Genomic DNA, 22,443 nt, shown 5'->3' with positions numbered 1-22,443 from the left:
GACAGTATTTCTTTTATAGTTGAGAATTTCTACAAGACAACTACTCAATCAGACATATATACAAATAAAACCAACCAGGAGAGTATACTGCCTAGCCTTCAAAACTGTGTACAACTCATAGTACATGATTAACTCCAACCAATTCCTTTCAAAATGTTTACAATACACACAAGAAAAATTGGTCGAAGACAGAAATGACTTGGTTGTCGCAAACATGATGTAGAGGTGTGACAGTCATGAAATCACATCCCACAATATGAGACTCCATAGTGAAGTTGCCTACCGAATATCTAGCGGCGGTGATTTATAGTCACTGAAAACATGTTACAAAAATAATTCCCTGTCCAACCCCCCCCTTAACTCCATCAACATTTACCACTCTATCAGCCAATTTACATGAAAGCAACTCCACCAATAAGCTTAGAAACATGAGAATAAAAAAAAAGTCCTGAAAACATATCAACTTTCAAGATCATTTTCAAATGAACATATTTGCAGGTATGGCTCATGCGGTTTTTGAAAAATAATAACATTTTTATAGTGTAAAAGGAACAATATGACTGTACTATTTTTTTTTATAGTCATTTGATTATCGCAAAAGTTTAAGTAAGAAAAAATTAGTAAGTTCACATTAAGTTATTCTTTATACATGGAATGTAACAGCCAACATTCACACCTTAAAAACACTATATTATAATCCCATTTAAAAACAATGCATGGTATCATTTTCTAACATAAAAAAGAATCTTAAAATGAATACAAAATATTACCTAAATCTAGGGTGACCTTGGAATATTGTTTCATCAGGGAAGAAAAGTGACTTTGAAGCACCATCTTGTGGTGTTGTTTTCGTCTCTGGAATTGTAAAACTTCCTACTCCAAGTCTAAAACAATAAAATATAAGTCAAAGAAAAGCACAAAAATATTTATCTAATTTTACTATTCAAATGTTTATTATGGACACCATTGTATTATAATTAATAGAAAGAATTTCAGTTCTCAATAATGTATTAGTTTCTGAGAATCTGCACATGTTATCAAGATCTGATCTAAGATTTTTCATGAAAAAAAATCAAACTTTTACAAACATATGTACCCGAATTTAACCAAATCATATCAATTACATCTTCAAACAGTAAATAACACATGTAAAAAGTTTAATTCAGTATTTCATTTAGTTTTCAAGAATTTGTGCTTGCAAAAATGTGTTGATGAATGGACAGACAGACAAACCCTTGATACAGTGCCCAAAAAAATACAAATGTCATAACAATATGATAATGTAGCCCCAGCATATTTACAAAATACATATACAATGAACACATGCAAAACTACAACATATTTTCCATATGTATTGAAAGATATGGAAACATATGTTTATGATCAATATGGGAATATGTAAGTTTTTGTGCATTTAAAAATTCATGAAATCATTTCTTTCAAATTATATGAAAACCAAACTCTTTTCATACAAATGAGATCCTACTGAAAACATGTAATAGTTAATCAAAAACATGTTTATCATGGTGGTCCTAAACATATGAAAATCATCACACATGTTTATCATGGTGGTCCTGAACATATGAAAATCATCACACATTTATCATGGTGGTCATAAGCTTATGAAACTCGTCATACACATATGTTCTGCAGGTGTTTTCAAAGCATATGAAAAACATATGTTGCAATTGTTTCTTTGTAGTAGCCATCAGGACATCACTGACATGAACATTAATTTGTAAATCAATAGACATTTTCTACATAATAAGCAGTCTTTATAATGTAACAAGTTATGTAAAATAGTGTAAGAGGATTAGTGATAAATCTTTTTATATAAGATGTGAATAACTTTACATTATACATGTATCTAATACTTGAACAACTTGAATTCATTCTACAATTAAAATAATACTTTGAAAAATTATTTTGTTTGTTTTATAAATTTTGGCCCTGTGATCTAGACGTTTTAAAAAATTACCAGCCTTTTACAAGAAAGGTTGGCATAAAAATGAATGAAGAAAAATGAAGTATCAACCAGAAAAGTGCCAAACATGACATTCCAAGGGCTGAATTTCTATTGTTTTTCACTAATTTGAACCCCCCTTCATATACATTGTGTATTAATGAATATATTCCATTTTCAATATGAGAATTTGTTCTATGTGTTATAGTTTTCCTTTCATCTTTCTTCTACCCAGGACTTGACTTTTTATGAGCTGCTTGACAAGTATTTTTAGAAAAACAAAGGGTGCTTACCCTACCAGTGCACCTGGAGTTTGTATGAGAATAATAATTCACATTACATTGAATATCTGCTTTATTTGTCGATATTGAATTCTAAGCATGTGATAATATTCTCCTTTTTCACAATATATAGCTTTCTTTTTTTTAATAAATTTCTGTGTTTGTTGCTTTATGCATTTATGATGATTTGTATGCACATTTTGTACATACCTGGGGTACGCTGTTAAACTCAGTGGTTTTTCATTTGGTCCAAGAGCTTGCTGAATTTCTTTCCGTCTATAAAAAAAATCATTAAAAACAATTAACCACTATAATTTCCAATCCTATTCAGCTATGTCAGAATGATTTCTTTACAGAATAACTATATATGCGTAAACCAGAAAAAAACTTTGAACAAAAGCTCACTAAAGGATACCTCCTTAAAGCAAATACCAAAATAGCAGATGCACAATGGCATCATCTAAAACCATATGGCAGGTTATTTTGGCAGGTGTAAAATTTGGAATGTTAAAGGCAATAAGGTATATGAAACAACTTGGCAATTATAATTTTGGTGGATGGTAATTGGTGTACTAAGTACTTAAGCCCACAGTAAATATTTTGCAGAATTTAATTTGGCATTTTTTTATGACAGGCCACTGAAATGAACCAATATAAGCATCCCAATTAAAATTACCTACTACACCACGATAATCATTTGCTGGAAGTTTCAGTTTTGAGAATACAACAGTGTGATAGATAGACATATGGGTAAACAGAAGGAAATCCTAATCACTATATACTGCTATAAAGATGGGTATAGAAAAGTGGCAAAACATTTTTTTTCATTCATGGTTCTACTACTTTCCCATTCAGTAAAATCTCCTGAAAAAGAGTCTTTAGTGACAGGATTAAGATCTTGGCTTTTAACACCTATATTTAGACTGACTTTTAATGGTCTTAAAGTCATTATTTTTTAAATGTTAATCTAACACCTACAATATCTATTAGGTCACCTATATCCCTCTTTAAATTTCTAAACCTGTTCTTTTCTAACATAATATATATATATAAATCCTAGTAATGTACTACTAATAATCATCTGGATTAATTAGTACTCACTACAATAGATTCATGTTAAATGCATAGCCTATTTGTAAGAAATAATAATGCAATAGTCCTCTTTCATGTTCCTGACTTTGACTTTTGTTTTTCATTTTAAGCAAAGGGAAGTAACTTTCCAACCAGACTGATTGGTTTTTTTACTGTCCCTTTAAAAAATAAATTGCTAAAATGGCTTGCATTCTGTAAATGTGAAAAAGCACTATTAACAGGAGTATGCAATTATCAGAAAATATCCTTTTAAATACCCAATACAATTGTATAGGAAAATATACCGGTCTCAAAAACAATAAAATTAAATATGAGCAATGACAATATATCTTGTTGTGGTCTATTACATGGAAGGATACGGCAAATTATGGTATCCACTCAACATTTCAACCATTTTGTTAATTATGTTTGACATTGAAAATTAAAGGATTTGTCACAAATTATCCTTTCAGGACTAAAGTACTAGATCCACTCATACTGTGAAAGTATTATTGTTCATGGGGTACCAATTTTTGTGGTTTTCGTGGGTAGGCCAAACCATGAAATTTGGTTACCAAAAAATGGAGATTTCCATCGATGTGTATACTGAAAACCTCAAAACCACGAATTTAAGAATCTGTGAACTTGTGTTTCTTCCCCAATCAACGAAAATTGGTATCCGCGAGTAAAAGTACTTTCACAATAATACGTTGTAGGATGTTGATTTTAAGTTAATGACAGGATGAACAACCAAACCACATCCCTTTTATCTTATCTGCTTGTCACAGTTGCAATATGGAAGAAAGATATCATGAAAAAGATCACTGTCAAACCTTCCAAGGAACAGAAAAATCATGGCTGCATAAGGCACAGACCATTTTCTTCTTAAGGGGGCCTGGGATTTTATGTTGAGAAAGCCGGAAAATGATTTTTTTTTCAGCAGCTGCTCAAATTTGGAATAATTTCCTTTTTTTCAAAATAATCCCAGCCCCCACCCCCTCAGTATAAAGTTGGTCAGTGTCAAAGCAGGTGGTCTTCTGTATACTGATTAATTTTATATAGAATGCACTACATATGAATATTCAAATCAATCTTTTCATACAAATCAGGTGGTCACTAAGACAGATTTGTCTATATCTGTTCTGTTTCCATCCAATATCTACTTTTATATAATTTTCTTAGTCCATTTTAAATACCAAAAGAGGTTGTTTCCACCCTCCCTTTCCAATCAATGTCAACTGTCTTCTTCAATAGGACATTTATTTTGTTGACGTCTGAATAACGGACTCTGAATCATCAATATTGATTTCACATTTTAATAAAACCATAGACATATTTACACCAATTTGAATCCACTGACTATGTTCAAATGAATGCCCAGCGTTTCTAAATACAGATAGTGCTAATAACACCTCACCTTAATTTCATATTAGATTCCACTACATTGAAGTGAGCTAATAGACCACCATAAGGTTTTCCTGGGGTCCCTTCCACCATATATGCTGCATATTCTGGTCTCCATGTTGTGGGGTGGTCCCTGTAAAAATATTGATCAGAAAAGTCAACAATTCCAGGAATCACTTAGAAAGGGAAGTTATGGGCCACTGACCTTTAAAATACAAAAATTATCCAAAAAGATCGAGCGACTTGAGTCATTTTTGTGTAAAATAATGCATTATTCATATTATTGGCCAAGGACAATTTTGAAATCACCCATTCCATGTCAAAAGAACGGGCCATTCTTACCAAATATAAGAAAATCAAAGAGTTTTCTCTGCTATTCAAAGAATCTTATTGACTGATACTATCTTTTGCACCATAAAATTTAAGAATATCATGTGACTTCCCCATGTGAGATATTTTAGAATTTAGAATACCTGAGAGACATGAGACAGTCCAATTAACTTCATCATTAATCAATTACAATTAGACTTATTCAGTTCCATTCAGTCACTGCATGAAGGATCTAACAACACTCCATTCTACTTTCTGTACTGTACCCTCAGTTTAATGGTATAAAAACATTTAAAAAGTACTGATTTTTTTTGGAAAGTCAGATTCAATATGGTCAATTATGGACATTTGTGGAAGAAACAATAACTAGTATTTTGTGGGTACTAAGTTACATGTACATGTATTTATCATACTTTTCAGACACAAAATAAAGAATGAAACTTATAACAATGCATAATGTAATGAGTAAACAAAGGAAGTGTTTTGTTACACCAATTAAAGTGGAAAAGAAGGTAAATTATGGCTAGAAATGTTATACATTTTTTTTTGTATATTTATACTTATAACTAAATGTCTTCCATTTGAATGCATGATGAAATACACATGAGCCTATTTCATCTCAAAGCAGCCAGTTATTTTTATATTCTAACATGACTTCCTTAAAAGGCTTTGAGACCACAACTGTGTTTGATTTTCGATTGCTATATGAGCAGCATGGGACTTATTGGGCATGGCTTGTGTGTGTGTACATTACTGCCCACCTTAATTATGTAAACAAACACATGTAACATTCCGATGTGTATCAGTTGTTTTCATTCATTTCAGTAGTGTGAATGAGCATCAAATTCATATTTAATACAAATATCAAACATTATGTTTTAGAAAAGTTGTATCATATTCTGTAAAAATGACTTGCACATGTACACGGTAACACTCGCCGCGTGCCACATGCGCCATCATGTATGAAAACAACTGTCAATGAATGAAACATTGGACCTGTTCATGCATGAACTCTGTGAGTGACATTGACCTTCTCATGCAAACAAATATTGCCATATCTAACATCATTCAACTTTATTTGCCCTTTCCTTCATTATAAACAATACAAAGCAAAGTTTCGTTACCAACCATTTTAATTGACATAGGATAAAGTGTACAGCCAAATATGGACAAATATGACGGGTCTAAGGTTACCGTAATAGGACATAAAAATGTAAAAAATGCTGTAATTGTCCTGATAGAATTGAATTAAATCATGGAAACATCATTTCATCATTGTTTTACACAGGCTGACCACTTATGCCAATATTTTTAAATATTGTAGCATAAATGTTGAACCCATGGTAAAACAATGATAAAATGGAGTTTTCAAGATTTATTTCTTAATTTTTTTAACTTTTAAATATTTTCATACAAGAAACCCAAGTTTTGATTTAAATTATTTCTACTCTTGATAGTGCAATTCAGATTACAACTTGTTGTCATTAAAGCTTGCATGCTATTCAAAATTAATGCTTTGAATAGAAAAATTAAAACATTGATAACTAAAGGACAACCTAATTGTAAAATACTAGAAATAAATGCAAGAATTTTGAGCTTTTTTTCACAGACTTCACATAAAGTTCAAAATCAAACAACTGTCAAGATCTATAGATAAATACATGGTCTCTTTAACAGTGTTATCAGCTCTAGATCTTCATATTGGATGAGGGTTTTACCAATAAAAAGGGCAATATTAAAGAAGCTGTGTATTAATCTGTTTATCATATATTTCAATACCAGAAATGAACTTTAAAGCATTTTTTTATTTTTTAAACAAAAATAATAAAAGAATAGTGGATAACATATGTGTTCTATTTGAATGATTCTTTATGTATTGGTTGAGTTTGTTATGTTGTATTTTTCCACCTACATCTTACCGTAAAACATCATCAATTTATACAAATTTTTAGTTAAATAATGGCTATGTAATTTGTCATCAATGAAGAATACTATCAATGTTTAAATGATTGAGCATATATAATGCGAAGTCTTTTATAGACATTGGTGTTAGTAGGCATTTTAAAAACTTTCAAATATGAATACTGGTATATACTGGGTTAATATTAGCAATATTAATTCAATGGCATTTATAAATGTAAACATGTAAAGGAACAAATTATGTCCTAGTTGAAAGTCTATTTAGTACTTTTTCAGGTAGTTATATAGGTAGAATAATACTACTGGTTTCCCAAATACTCAACAAAATTCATCCTTTAAAAACAGTGACTGAGCTATAAAACGACTTTGTTCCAACTAGAAATCATTGAGATGGAATCCATCTCTGTGGGCCCCTCTATGGCAATTAAGCCATACATGTATATACAAATTTGATTTAGTTAGCTGATTAACCCACATGCCCACATCATAAGAGAAAAAAAGTTACAGCCTGAACAAGAGTGAACAGGAATTTGACCTTGAGGTCAAAGTTCAAGGTCACAGACCACTATCCATGGTACGTGAATCAATGTCCTTAGGTGATCTACCCATATGCTAAATATCAAAAGCCTGTATCGAAAGACAACAAAGTTACAGCCCTACACAAATTTGTCACTGAGAAAAACAGAAATTTGACCTTGGAGTCAAAGTTCAACGTCATTGGCCCAAATCTGTGACATATGAAACATCATCTTTACATGATCTACCCACATGCAAAATATCAAAAGCCCTAATTGAAAGACAAAAAAAGTTGCAGCCTGGACACAAGTTTGTCAATGAAAAACAGAAATCTGATTTTGAGGTCAAGTTCAAGGTCACAGGCTAATATCTATGGGTATGTGACACATTGTCTTTAGGTTATCTACCAACATGCAAAATATCAAAAGTCTACATAGAAAGACAAAAACACAAAACACAGCCCGAACACCAGTTGGTCAGTGAAAAACAGGAATTTGTCCATGATGTCAGTGTTCAAGGTTATAGGCCCACATCCATGGAACATGACACAATGTCTTTGGGTAATCTACCAACATGCAAAATATATAAAGCCTACATCACAAGACAAAAAAGTTACAGCCCGGACACGATTTGTAACAGACAGAGGGACAGACACATGGACAGAGTAATAACAATAGGGTGAACCCCACTTTTTGTGGCGGGCCCTAACTATATTGTCATTTTCCTAACTGAAAATGTGAGCAAAGTCATAGCAAACAGTTTACATGTTTTATTTCAAGCAGATAATTAAGGGGTCAAAGTTCCCCTTTTTCTGCTAATGGCACACAAATTTTTAAAAAATCATAAAACTTAAATAAAATAATTTTCAAAAAACATTTTGAATTTTGAACATCAGCACAATTTGTCCAATCAAAATGTTCAGAAGTATTTATAGAATGCAGAAAAGGCCAATCTAAAATGATGACAAATACAAAATATAGTACTGTTCTACCTATAGTAGGGTTAAAAAATAGATCTACATTTTTATATATGCACATGTGATTTTAAAGCATGACTTGCACCCTGAAAAATACACAATTTAGAACAAGGTGAAAATTCCATTAGATAACAAATATGAACAACCATTTTAAAATATACAATGTATAAAATATGGAACATTAACTGAAACCAAACCATTGGTAGATTAACTTTCTGCTGTTTAAATTGTCTTGAAGAGAAAAGCTTAATAATTCAAGCTTTAATCAAATGGAGCTTAAAACACTACAGTGACAACAATCAAAACGGAGGTACTGTGGTCTTCAAACAGCAATATTGCAGACTTTTTACAAAACTATCACCACCCTTTATTATTTTCAAAATATGTGACATTTTTCTTAAAACAGGTAATTTTGGAACATTGAAATAATTGTACAAAATCATGATTTTTTTGTTAAAACATCATAAAGAAAAACGAGAAACAGGCAGGTCATATAGGTTACAGACCACCAATTCAACCAATGAGCATTTGGAACGTACGCAAAAATAGTCCTACGCAGAAATTACCCCTGTTCCTCATAGTGCTGTGAAAAAAGTTCTCATCTTATTTTAAAAATTTAAACAGTTTCTGAAAGGAAAAACATTTCTGTACATTTTATAGGTGCATTTTGCTTCTTGTGATGTGAAGCCTAATCTCCATAATGATTTTTAAATATACCCCTATCTTGTGAAAACACTGGGATTTCCCATGCTATTTACAGACCCTTCACTTCCGGTGACCAGTACTGCACTGCAAGTCTGCTAACCCCACATGCCATTCTGAGGATTGTGAGCTGACATATGTAGAATCATGCTGATATATAGTCCTATGCAGGTTAAAGTTAAGGTAAAGTCCAGAGAAGCCATTGAATATTGTGAAATTAGCATAGAAGCCTATGGAAAGTGGAATTAGTGGTTTTTAGCCTTAAAATGAAGCCATGGCAAAATGAAAAGTTTCTTGAAATAGCTTTAAACTACTTGAAGATCTTGTTAACTTTGCCATGAGAGGAATACACTACAAAAATCCTTCAAAATATGCATTTTTTTAAGTTATAGGTCCAAATTATGGAAAATTGGTCTTTTTGGCTGATTTTTATGTCCTATCAAGTGTAGAAAATTTAGTAAAAATATCAAATATAAAACTTGGAGGGCTATATTTACCTAAATATGGTGGTAATAAGCACTAGAAATCAAGTTTTGTGTAGATTTGAGCAAAAATTAGGTTAGAAATGAGGAAAAACTCACTTTCATTACTGCGGTTAAGGCCATATCAGCATTCCCCTATGGCAACATGGAAAATCCATTATTGAGTACTTTTTTTTGCTTTAGGTGCCCTTTACTGGTCATGTTTTAATGTGAAAACACTGTATTTACAAATTTAAAGCCAAATGTATCACCTTTTGTGAAAATTTAAAGATTTAAGATTTTTGACATGTGATCAAGAAAAAGGGGAGGCATGTCAGAAATAAATTTTTAAAAATAGACCAATTTCTCAGAAAATGATTACTTTTAAAACTATTTCTTCATTAATATTGTTAAAAAACAAGTTGTGATTGATATTTTTTATTTGAAAAGTCAGAAAAAGTTCTTTGCAAATATTTAATGCATTTAAGTATGGTAGAATATTGTCACTTTTTTGCTCGCACAACTTGGTTACCCTATATTTAAAAATCAAATATTTAAAAAAGTGCTTGTCACATTTCACTGAAACTTTGCAAATGCATTCAGTATGTGTGTAGGAAGATACCTGTATAGTTATTTATTTTTCCTATGACAAAAAGTGACTCTTTAGGTTACAGACCACCAATTCAACAAATGAGCATTTGGAACGTACGCAAAAATAGTCCTACGCAGAAATTACCCCTGTTCCTCATAGTGCTGTGAAAAAAGTTCTCATCTTATTTTAAAAATTTAAACAGTTTCTGAAAGGAAAAACATTTCTGTACATTTTATAGGTGCATTTTGCTTCTTGTGATGTGAAGCCTAATCTCCATAATGATTTTTAAATATACCCCTATCTTGTGAAAACACTGGGATTTCCCATGCTATTTACAGACCCTTCACTTCCGGTGACCAGTACTGCACTGCAAGTCTGCTAACCCCACATGCCATTCTGAGGATTGTGAGCTGACATATGTAGAATCATGCTGATATGTAGTCCTCTGCAGGTTAAAGTTAAGGTAAAGTCCAGAGAAGCCATTGAATATTGTGAAATTAGCATAGAAGCCTATGGAAAGTGGAATTAGTGGTTTTTAGCCTATACTATTAATCAGTGTAACTTTTAAAAGTCCTATTTATGATTTAAAATTTTCCAGTCTTTTGGGAGCCATAAAATGACACAAAAATGAGATTGCAGCCAAAATTTCCAATTAACCAGTAATGCATATCATAATACAAGTACTTACTGTGGACACAGTTTTTCACATTGTTGAAGATTATTCAGAACTTCTCCAGCATTCAGGCTTAGTTTAGCCGTTTTATTCTCATCGTCAAACTTCACTATCATGTACTCAACCTGAAATATATAACTTTGTCATTGATTTAACAATAATCCTCAATCATAATAAGTAGCTTTTTGTTTGTTGCCAAATGGGGAAGCTTAATTTTTTCTAATAAAAGTGGTGAAACTTGCATTTCCCTAAGTGCATACATGTGTATGTACAAGTACAATGTACATACTAAATTACATGTACAATGTACATATTAAATTACATGTACAATGTGAATACTTTTAAAATACATGTAATGCATGCATATCAACAGTTCAATACCTATATGTATAAACTAATGATAAAAAAAGACATGGTATTCATAAAAGAATGTCAATTGTCAAGAGGTCATTTTACCATCCAGTAATGTCCACTTCAGATTCTTCAATGAAATAAACACAAGTTCCTTATGTATAGTGTCAACTGTCCATTGGAAGTGATATTGCCTGTGACTCAGCTCAAGGTCCCTGTATCAACATTTCAGGCAATATCATTGTCTCTTGGGCATTCAGCTGATCATGATTATGTCAAATATACACTCCTTGAAATGTTCACATTTCCCATTTTAGATTTCGTAATTTCATTAATTCTATTTTCAATTTTTACTCTCATCATTAATATTTGTTGATATTATTTTTCATCATTCGTCTATCAGGCATATAAATGCAGGCTATGAGCATTCGTGTATTGTTTGTTTAAACGTACATTAAGGCCATTCATTTTTATTGGGTTTGAAAGCATGCTGGGAGCATACTTTATAGTGGGCTTAAATGCACAATGGGAGCATTCCTTTAAACACAAGATTATTCATTGTGCATTCGGTGAGCATTTACATGTAGGGTGCATTTAGGTATCATGCATGCAGGAAACCTAAACATCTTGAGTAATGTATATGCAACTATTGTATACAAGTTTATTTAGGATGTTATAATGGTTATTCTGTTGTATACATGTACATGAATATTGTACATGTTTTTAGCTTCTAATCTCAATGAAACCAAGCAATATGATCAACTACAAATGGTGACTAACATCGTTCAAAATTTGAATAAAATCAGTCAAGTAGTTTCTGAGGAGTTGTGTCCACAAATGTGACTGGAAAAGACCCATGGACAGACATCAGCATTTCCATGTCACCTTCCGCAGAGTGAGGGGGGACAGTTAAATTATGCTACATTGTAAAGGTATTTTGATGATTTAGACATTTATGACAGAAGAGTACATTGTACTTCTGAAGGGCAAAAGGTCACTTCAAAGAGAGTAGAGACTTCAAAACATTGGGGAAGTGTTTTCAGGGTCAAAATAATTGTGTTAAAGGGTTGATTTAAAGTACAATTTAGGAGGATATTCCGTTCATGCCAGACAATTACACTTCTCTTTAAATTAAAAAAATAGCATGATTAAACACTTTTCATGTATAAATACATTTTTAAATTTCTACAATGTGTCAATGAACTTCCCTACATTTAAAATGTGCCTTGTCATATAGAAGAACTACCAATGTTTTCATTTGTATTTGTTCATAAATTCCTTAAAGGCAATTTTAATTCAACAAATTGTTATATTGAATATATACATTTGTACATTTACATTGTCTGAATATAGCTGAAATATTGCTGTTCGGACATTAAACCCCAACAAACAAACATACATTTACATAGAGGCAGATCTAAAGATGTTCTGGTAGGCAGGATCCCTCTTTAGCTGGAATTCTTTTTTTTTTTTATTTCGTGCATTTTGGGGGTGAAAACAACCCATTATAGCTTGATACGTCATTTCAATGCAAGTGTGCATGTACTGTACATGTAACGAGAATAGGTATGGTGTATATATCAAAGAAAAAACAAACCAATCAGTTTTATTCATTCAAATCTGCCTGGTCTTAGGAGATAATCAACATTGATAATCCAATATATTCTATTGTATTTCGGTCCTACTAAACAAAGAGTGGTAGAGAGCACAAAAGTCTGGTAAAGACTGGTATCGTAATTTTGAATTATTTGAGTAAATAAATGTTTCTCAGTATTTATATAGTGTTTATTTTTATATGTGACCATTGAAAATAATATATCAACTACTATTCTGGATATTTATTCATAGATCGGCATCTAGACATCGTCGCGCGATCAGTTCGCAATGTCTGGTGATGTGAAGGAATTAAATATCTATTTATTTGCATTTAAATAAACAAAAACAATGATGTATGGCATATAAGTTGTTATGATTCAAAGTTATTTTATTAAATTAATGTGTCTTTTTAAATTTAAACATGATTCTTGGAGTATGTACATTACTGTCTACGGACAACCTTTATTCGTTTGCAAGACAGGAGAGTAAAAGGCCTGACATACGTTTTTTTTTTTAAATAGAAATGATATAAAATAATTTTAGAGAATTTTTGGGGTAAATAAAAGAAAAAAAATAAAATTATCAATGATTGGTTGATTGAGTATTCATTAAGTTCAACTTTCACCTTAAATTTCTCTTTGTGGATTTTAAATTTTATAAATTATTTTTTGATTGAATATTCCAGAATAAATTTTCTACATGAGACCAAAATTATCCGACATAAAAGGAAATGAAGGGAGGGGGTATGGTTGATCACCGAAACTTTGGCTAAAGAATTTTGAGGGCCCACCCCCACACGTTTCATAGCCTTGACGTGAATTTAACGTAAATTTTAGCTAAAAATAAAAGAATATCACTATATAGATACAAAGAAACTTTTATTCAATAAAATAATTCATTATTTCAGTACCAGTCTTTACCAGACTTTTGTGCTCTTTACCACTCTTTGTTTAGTAGTACCATTGTGTTTTGAGTGTCTTTCATAGATTTGCATGTATCATGTTCATCAAATATTAATAAAGTGCCATTTTTTCAATTCTTATGGTAAACATATCATACGTAAACGAAATAAAGATTTTCTTTAAATTGCAATTTATACATTATATCGTTATATACATGTACTATACACGCATTTGCCCCCCCCCTTTTTTTCAACACAACTTCACAAATTTGATAATATAGCCTTATAGCAGAGGCAAATTCAGTTAAATAAAAATGAATCAGTATTTCTGTTACTGACCTCGTCTCCCCAATACAAAACATCTCTTTCTCTATTCTTCAACTTCTTATATTGGTTGAGAAATTGAATGATTCCATGTTTTCGCACATGATCCGCATTTTTCTTCGTCTCTTCCCAACTCAGTGGCGATCCCTCAGAAAGAAGCCCCATTTGGTTATTGTCAGCTCACACGGTTAATTTGATATTAAACAGAATCAGTGCTTCCAATAAATTCAGCGAACAAGTATTTTCTAGTAAGTGTCAAAATACAGGAACATCGTTAAGACTAATACACATTTTCTATGTTTACATTCGATTTTCCTCTCGGCGCATGGGCATGGGAAAAAATCGGTGAGAATTTAGGACGTGCAAGTCAGAGTACCGTTTTCCCGAAATTTCTCTGTAAGCCTTTAAAGGTAGCTGTACAACGCTATTTAAAGCTACATTAAAACAAATCATGGTGTGATCTTAATTGTCATGAATTCCTTTTATGATATTTTTACAGAAATGTACTTTTGCCAAGTTACATGACAATTTTAAGTCTTTCGACACAATGACCTTTCGGAACTTAAGCTGCATTAGCTGCCAAATTTGTTCAGTTCCGATTCTACTGAACTTAGCTGATTCAATGAAATTAGTTTGTTGTAATGCAGGTACGAGAACACAATTAATTCCCCTTGGTTTTCGTTGTAAAAGTGCATTGACAAAATCAGGGGTTTTCACAGCCTTGTCTTAGGATCTATAAAATCACAGATATGTGTTTTATTGGTCTGAATCTTTTGTATTTGCTAGTAAATAATATAAATAATGTGAAAAAAACCTAATATATTCATTCCATTGATATTCATGCATCTAATGTAAGTCACTACATGTATATACCTTGTGATGTCTCAAAAACACCTAATTTTAGAGTTCTGCATACACTATAAGGTTTCAAAAATGAAATTTTTTGTAGAAAAACTGGAAAAATACAGCTGACTGTCTGCTTATGTACCTGATAAGCTTAGAACCCTACATTATTTTACATTTGTTTCAGGTCTTTCATCATTCAAAACCCAAATAAAGGCTAACTTTTTAATATCGGACACAATTGCACTTGAACAAGCTCTGTACAAGTCTGGTTTAAATTGATCTGGAGTGACAGTTTTAGCTTTGAAACCACTTCTTATTGTTTTCAATGTACATTTGATATGTGTAGACCACTTTATGTTTGAAGTTGTTCAATTTAAGTCATTGTCAGCATCATAAAATGAGTTTTTTATATGAGTACCCCTATACATGGTCTTAAAGTGCATTGACCATGGCCGCATGTATAAAAACCCAATTTTTGGCCTTAAAGCAGCTGGAACTTGAGTAAACTGAACTTCATTGCATCAAATACACATAATATGATGCAACCAATGTAAAAAATTACAAAAATATTGCATTTAAAAAAAATATGTACATTTTAGAGGGGCCTTATTTCCCTCGACCATTGGACATGCGAGTCATGCAATGTACCACTGATACTAAATTTGCTATAACTTAAATATTTTCCATCTAATCATGATGAAACTTTGTACTTGAAGTCAAAAAAGGTTCATCTTGACATGAGTGCAGTTTTTATTCAAATTGAGCACATTTATTGATCTAATAGGTACAAGAACACAATTAATTTACGAATATAGTTCCAACTTTGGTAGTAGGTACCTTCCACATTTTTTTCATATTTTTACTGGAAACTTATTTGCTGAAGTTTTGCCTCTAATTGGTAGAAAATTGGTTAAAATTACATGGGATTTGTTTTTCATTAATCAATTCTGGCTAAAATTTGTGATTTGGTTCAGCGGAAGAAGGTTCAAATTTAGGACTTTTAACTCAGTTCATTTGTCATGTTTACCCCATCTCCGAATTATATGTATTAATTTCACAAAATGATGGTAACATTTTCTACAATTTATATATAAAATCCAGTTTGAACATATCTTTAGGCCAGAGAAGTTTTATTCAGTTTGCGCCGGTGGAATTGTTTTAATCTGCTCAAATGTGTATATTGAAATGCACTTGAAAATTAATTGCGTTCTCGTGCCTGCAATGAAGCAATAAATGCTGATATTACCTAAAGCATATTGTAAAAACAACGTTTTTTTTAATCAAAGAAGATCGATAGCTCTAAATCTGATCTAATTATTTTTCGCCATTACTTCCGATGATTGCCGACAGTACATTCACCAGAGTTAAAAAATACTTACCCAATTGGTTATAAAATAAATAATACCGTATGCACAGGTAAGCAAGTGTCTTGTTTACATTTCATTTAATCTATTTCCTGATTAGTTTTCAAATAAATAATGACAATTACTGACCATATTTGTGCCACAATATGAAATTACAAAAGGATCATTGCGTTATATTCGAACTTATTAGCTCATTGCCATCACTTGGCGTCCGTCGTCGTCCATTAAGCCATTTAGGAGTTATTGCCCTCTTTCAACGTTTTTTGCTATTTTCTGTTATTTCTTTCAAAAATCTTCTGCCCCGTGCAGGTCCGGGTGTTAAAAGAATAGGCATGCAGCAGCGCTAAGCTTGTCATAAAAGGCGACTAAATAGTGCTCAGAAACCTATAGCCGGGGGCTAGGCGCTCTGCGCTCAGAGCAACTGGGATGTGTGACGCAGGTGGTGGAATGGGGTACCCCTGGCGTGTTACATGCTGGGGTTGTCAGGCTATAATACGGAAAACCTGACCGCAAACCATAGTGGAGCGCGATGTTGGGAAAGATGCCACGTTCCTCGCACGTTAAAGACCCCTGTTGTGGTATTCGATAGGAGTAGGAACCTTTGTGCTCCGCCACAGGAGGCTAAATTGCCACACCTTACCCTTCCCTCCCTTTTATCTTATGGCAATCAAAATTTATTGACCTTATTACCCTTGTGTTCCATCCCTTTTTTCATTTTATCATCATCATTTCATGTTCATTTTATCATCCATTTCATGTTCATCGCCTGTATATAGTTGAAATATTGCTGCTCAGACGTTAAACCCCAAAAATCGATCAACCAATCAACCAAAAATCTCCTCTGACACTACTTGACCAATTGGAATCAAACTGAATGGTATGAATGTTCCTTGGGGTATCCTGGATAGAATTGATTTAGGGATTTTTGATCTGTCGAAAAACATGGCTGCCGTTACTGAAAATAAAACGTAGGGGTCAGACAGTAGTTTTTCGCATATATCTCCAAAAAAGGTTAGGTTTAGCCCATTGTGAATAGGGTAAAAGTGTTCAGCATGATGAGATCTATCTGCGATCAAATTTTCATTTTAATCTATTGAGTCATGTTTGAGTTATTGCCCTTTTTCAAAGTTTTTTTTTCTATTTTTAATGTTATTTCTTTCAAAAATCATCTCTGACACTATTTTACCATCTGAAACAAAACTCGGTATAAGTGTTCCTTGGGGTATCCTGCATAGAATTTAAGTGTTTTTTTTTGTCCGTCGAAAAACATGGCCACTGTTACTAAACATAGAACACTGGTGTCAGACAGTAGTTTTTCGCTTATATCTCCAAAACCGTTAGGTTTAGCCAAATTCTTTCAATAGCTGAAATGATCCTTATTTTTAAGACTACAAAAGTCTTCAAGCATACTTTGTAAGTAATAATTTCAAATCATCTTCCAAATAAACAGTGGATGTTTACAAAATCCTGGAATTTTTAATCGACAACATATTAGTCCAGTGTGGTGGACGCGTTTTTCAACAAACGGTCGGCATTCCATTGGAAACGAATTGTGCTCCTCTACTTGCTGACCTATTCCTTCACTCTTACGAGGCTGACTTCATAGCCGATCTTATCTGAAGAAAAAAGAATATCGTTTAGCTAGATCCTTTAATCCCAGTTTCCACTATATAGATGACGTCTTTAAACTTATGGCCAGCCAAAGTGGACAAAAATGCCTATTTATAAATACTTATAAATAGTTACAAATATTTATAATTTAGTGATAAATATTTATAATTCATTTATTAACATTTATAATTCATTTATTAATATTTATAATTCATTTATAAATAGTTATAGTGATGATGTTAATTGTAAAATTATAATTATTAATAAATGATTTATAAATATTTATAATTGAATTATAAATCTTTATAATTATTTATAAAAAATAATAAATTTTTGCCATATAAACAATCCTAATTTCCGGGATTTGATACTTAGCATCTACCCCAAAGAACTTGAGATAAAGGATACTACAGACAATGTGATGTCGGCCTCATATTTTGACCTACACTTAGAAATCGATGTTAAAAGAAAACTATTGACCAAACTGTACGACAAACGCGATGACTTTTCATTCAGATTTGTCAACTTTCCTATCATCTGTGGCAATATCCCTTCAGCACCTGCGTATGGAGTGTTCATATCATAACTTATACGTTATGCCAGAGCGTGCCGAAACTACGCAGACTTTTTGTATCGTGCTAGAATACTAACAAATAGGCTTCTCGAACAGGGTTATGTTACTACAAGATTGAACTCATCACTACAGAAGTTTTATGGTCGTCATTATGAACTCGTGGATCATTACGGTGTATCCATCTGCACCATGAAAATTGATTTGTTCAACATGTCATAGTTTTCCTTTCCTCTTTCGTCTACCCCGGACTTGACTTTTTATGAGCAACTCCGCGAGTGTTTCTAGAAAAGCAGAGGAGGCTTACCCTACCGTTGCACCCGTTCCATCCTCCCAGTTTTTAGTGGAGTCCGATCTGCTCATTTGCTTTTGTTACTTTGTATGATTTTAGTTACTTTATGTTCTTTTTTGTGTATGTCTGTTTTCCATGTTTTGTCTTTGTCCCTGGATTACATTCTTTTGATTACCGCTATAACCTTGGTTCCCTTGATTACTCTTAGAAAAGTATACATGTTTAAATACTCCCCAAGTTTTAAACAACACCCTAATAATCTCAAGTGGCAATATTAAATACATGTACATAAATGCTACTGGCGTAACATGTAGTAAGTAGTCCACTGTGCACCCCCACTTATCAACTTCATGATGATTTGTATATACCTTGATATCCCCCATTACCGCACAAAGAATATTTTCTGATTCTTTTTCAGTATAAGCCTGTTTGCCCCACTGGGTCGAAAAGCCAAGATTTTTGTGACTCAATTATTTGAGCGTCTAAGTCCTCCTGGGACAGCATGTGTGAACAAACTAAACAATTATAGATACGATCATGTAGCCCAGTGTCTCAACCTTACAATGGTACCAAGAAAGTTACGCTACCACTTTGGATATTGGGGTAAAATGAAAAAAAAAACGAACCCCTACCCCACCACAAAATCGCTTCAAATTGACATATTTTTCCATGTCAAAACCCGTAGAGTATTTATGCTTCAGTAAAAATGGCTAATTTTGTATTTTCTGTTTAGTATTATCACAATTAATACTTTTGGGGTTCTTTTGATGAATTTTGACGATTTTTGTAATCAGAATTTGTGGAAAAATGGAAAGTGGGATTATCAATATTTCCGTAAAAAGTCACATAAGTTCGACGCTACAAGGTTTTGCTCAATTAAAATGTGTCCTTTTGGTGTCATTCAATAGGTAATTAAATTTTATTCATAGATAAACCATGAAAAACTAAATTTCAAGAATAAATTTTCAAAAAATGCCAAAAATATTACCCATACCCCTAGAAAACTGGTCTCAGTATCAAACAAGTTTTTCATAAAGTGGGAAATTTCAGGAATTTTATATTTGCTTCCAATTCACCTGGAATTGGCAATTTTTCAAGTACCCTGCTTCAACAAGCTTTTGCATATTCAAACACATCTATGTAGTATCTAAGTTTTCTAATGAGCCAAGGTAATACATACTTTAACGTATTCTAGGCCCTTTAGGCAAAAGAATGGTACCCCATACTCATTGAAATTTCCGTTAAAACCCACAATTCGTATGTGGTAGATTAGCATTTTTTAAACAGTGTGAGATAAATATGTGCCAATTATTCATCGTAGTTGCTTCTTCGAAACCTTGTATGTATAAAATAAGTGATAGCAAACAAAATCATGTTAAAACTGTGATATTTTAAACAAAACATATATAATTTACGTGCTAAAATGTGCAATAATCTGTTAATTCTTAAATTTCCTTTTTTTTAATATTTTGTCGTCTTCGGGACAATAAAGCATATTTGCTAGACAATATGATAGATACAAGAAGATCTCCATAATAAAGAGGCAATGCGTACATTATGCTACATGTATAAATGATCATTTTCTTTCACATCGGGGCAGATTTTAGTGAGTAGGGGGTTACCACCTTTCGCCCAAATGGCATAGAATATGTTTAAGTGTGCATTGCCTTGGCTCATTAGAAAGGTAATATGCTACATACATGTGTATGAATATACAAAGGCTGGTTTGAAGTAGGGTACTTGAAAAAAATGCCCATTACAGGTGAAATGGAAGAAAATATGAAATTCAAAAAATTCCACTTTTTATGAAAAACTCATTATTGTCACATTGAAACTGAAAAATACTCGCCTGAAATAAGAAGATATGTTGGATACATCGATAATTAAAACAATAGTACCCAATATGTCTATTGTACACTGTATATATGCCAAAAATTAACATTTTAGTTCATGTTGAGGTATTTTTTTAAGGGTAGGGGTTGCAATTTTTCACCTAACTTGACCTGGAAAAGTTCACATATTTATCACTTGGGCTTATTTGGAAGCTAAGACACTATATTAATGTACTATATCACAGAAAACTTGTTTTAACTACGGTATTCTACAAAAAATAATAACGAGTGATATAGAAGAAATTTTGAAAATTCTTTACGATTTTATAGTAATTGTCACCCAAACAGAAAATCAAAGCACCTGAATTGATCATGTATGTTAGGTATATCATTATCTTAATTATGAATACCTAAAATATGAGTTTTATGGTGTCCGTATGCTGTGAGTGAGAATTCTGTTTGATACTGAGACTAGTTTTCTAGAGGTAGGGGTAATATTTTTGGCATTGTTTGAAAATTCTTTCTTGAAAATTAGTTTTTAGTGGTTTATGTATGTAGAATATTAAATCATCTAAATGACACCAAATTTGAGACGTTTTGATTCAGCAATAATTTGCAAAGTCGAATTTGTGTGACTTTTTTACAGTAAAATCGAAAATCCAATTTTTCGCTTTTTTTTTAGATAAATTCTGACTACAAAAATAAGCCATACTTTAATGAAGCAAGAATACTCTATGGGTTTTGACATGGAAAATGTCAATTTAAGCAATTTTTTCAACGGGGTAGGGGTTATTTTTTTTTTTTTTTACCCCAAAATCCCAAGTTGTAGCGCAATTTTCTTGGTAGCATTGTAAACCTGAGACATTGGACTACATGATGATATATATATATGTCAGTTAATTTCCTTATGTTGAAAGAAGAAGTTCGAAGAATAATATAACGTTAGAAGTGGATGTTTGCCTCATCAAAAGTAGCAAAAAAAAAATACAAATATGCATCAGTTTATTTTTTGGTGACAAAAAGATTCGTAAATGAGACGTATGATGGTAGCTGAAAATTATATTTTGGTTGATGAGTGAGGGGTGCATGGCGAATTATCTCAGCCCACGTACTACAGTTGAATATTGCAATTGTAGATTTCATTCATATACATAGATATGCGAATCTGTCCCCTAAAAAGTCCCTCTCAACATTACTCGCTAAATTTGGTGCATATTTCAGGTCCAGGAATGCCACCTGTCGGATATAGTAGAGACTATGCTTTGTGTCATAGAGAATGAACTTCATTTAATAATGTCTTGAATAATAAACATAAAAAGTAATAAAACTAAAGTTCCCTTCGGATAAAGCCAGTAGGAGACTATTAGATTTAAGTTAACTTTCTTCCATCAATATAATCAATTAACCAAAAATTTTTTTTGAATGGCTCACAGCGCTTTGGCGTTTTTGTACGAAGTGTTGCCAACGGACGGACGGACAAAGGTATACCATACCCTCTGTATGGAGGGGTATAAAAATCTAAAAAGAAGGTGCAAGTCATCAGCTGGGGAATGTCAGCTTTGAAAGAGCTAATGTTCCATCTATGCAGGAGATTAGATCACTCTATTATATTATGCCCCGATTACCTTTCTTGTCAGCCAATCAGATTTCAGGTCATGATTGTACAAATTCCAATAAAGGTCTTCTGAACAGAGGTAGAACGGACTGTTGTTAGATCCTAAATGTAGTGACTGAGGATATTATTATGATAAGACTGCTTCTTTTTAGAAGTGATGTGCCTACGCATAAACCTTGGACAGCAATTCAACGTCTGTGGCAAATGCAAATCAATAATACACACGGAACATCTTGATTTTTGTAATTATG

The 22,443-nt window shown here is 32.4% G+C and overlaps 1 protein-coding gene and 1 long non-coding RNA gene across 3 annotated transcripts in view; one reads left to right on the top strand and one right to left on the bottom strand.

Annotated features, from left to right (window-relative positions):
* LOC148598644 (glutamate--cysteine ligase catalytic subunit-like) overlaps positions 1-14,404 on the bottom strand; it is a 31,092-nt gene extending 16,688 nt beyond the window's left edge. The window contains exons 1-5 of one of the 2 annotated variants that reach the window (XM_088560103.1): positions 14,077-14,404; positions 10,905-11,014; positions 4,733-4,852; positions 2,455-2,520; positions 771-884 (exon numbers count right to left, since the gene is read on the bottom strand). In XM_088560103.1, coding sequence (XP_088416229.1) covers positions 771-884; positions 2,455-2,520; positions 4,733-4,852; positions 10,905-11,014; positions 14,077-14,226 — 560 coding nt within the window. In that variant the 5' untranslated portion in view covers positions 14,227-14,404. Of the gene's footprint in view, positions 1-770; positions 885-2,454; positions 2,521-4,732; positions 4,853-5,192; positions 8,338-10,904; positions 11,015-14,076 lie in introns of those variants that run through there. The other variant, XM_088560104.1, reaches the window with a different exon arrangement.
* Positions 14,389-16,395, top strand: LOC148598643 (uncharacterized). Its single transcript, XR_015918336.1, has 2 exons — positions 14,389-14,457; positions 15,092-16,395. It is a non-coding gene; the product is annotated as an uncharacterized LOC148598643 (long non-coding RNA).
* The last annotated feature ends 6,048 nt before the right edge of the window (positions 16,396-22,443 follow it).

Source organism: Perna viridis, chromosome 14 (assembly GCF_037379345.1).
Source record: "Perna viridis isolate PV_CMFRI_1.1 ecotype Kerala chromosome 14, ASM3737934v1, whole genome shotgun sequence".
NCBI classification, from domain to species: Eukaryota; Metazoa; Mollusca; class Bivalvia; order Mytilida; family Mytilidae; genus Perna; species Perna viridis.
This window is presented reverse-complemented; position numbering and strand designations above follow the sequence as displayed.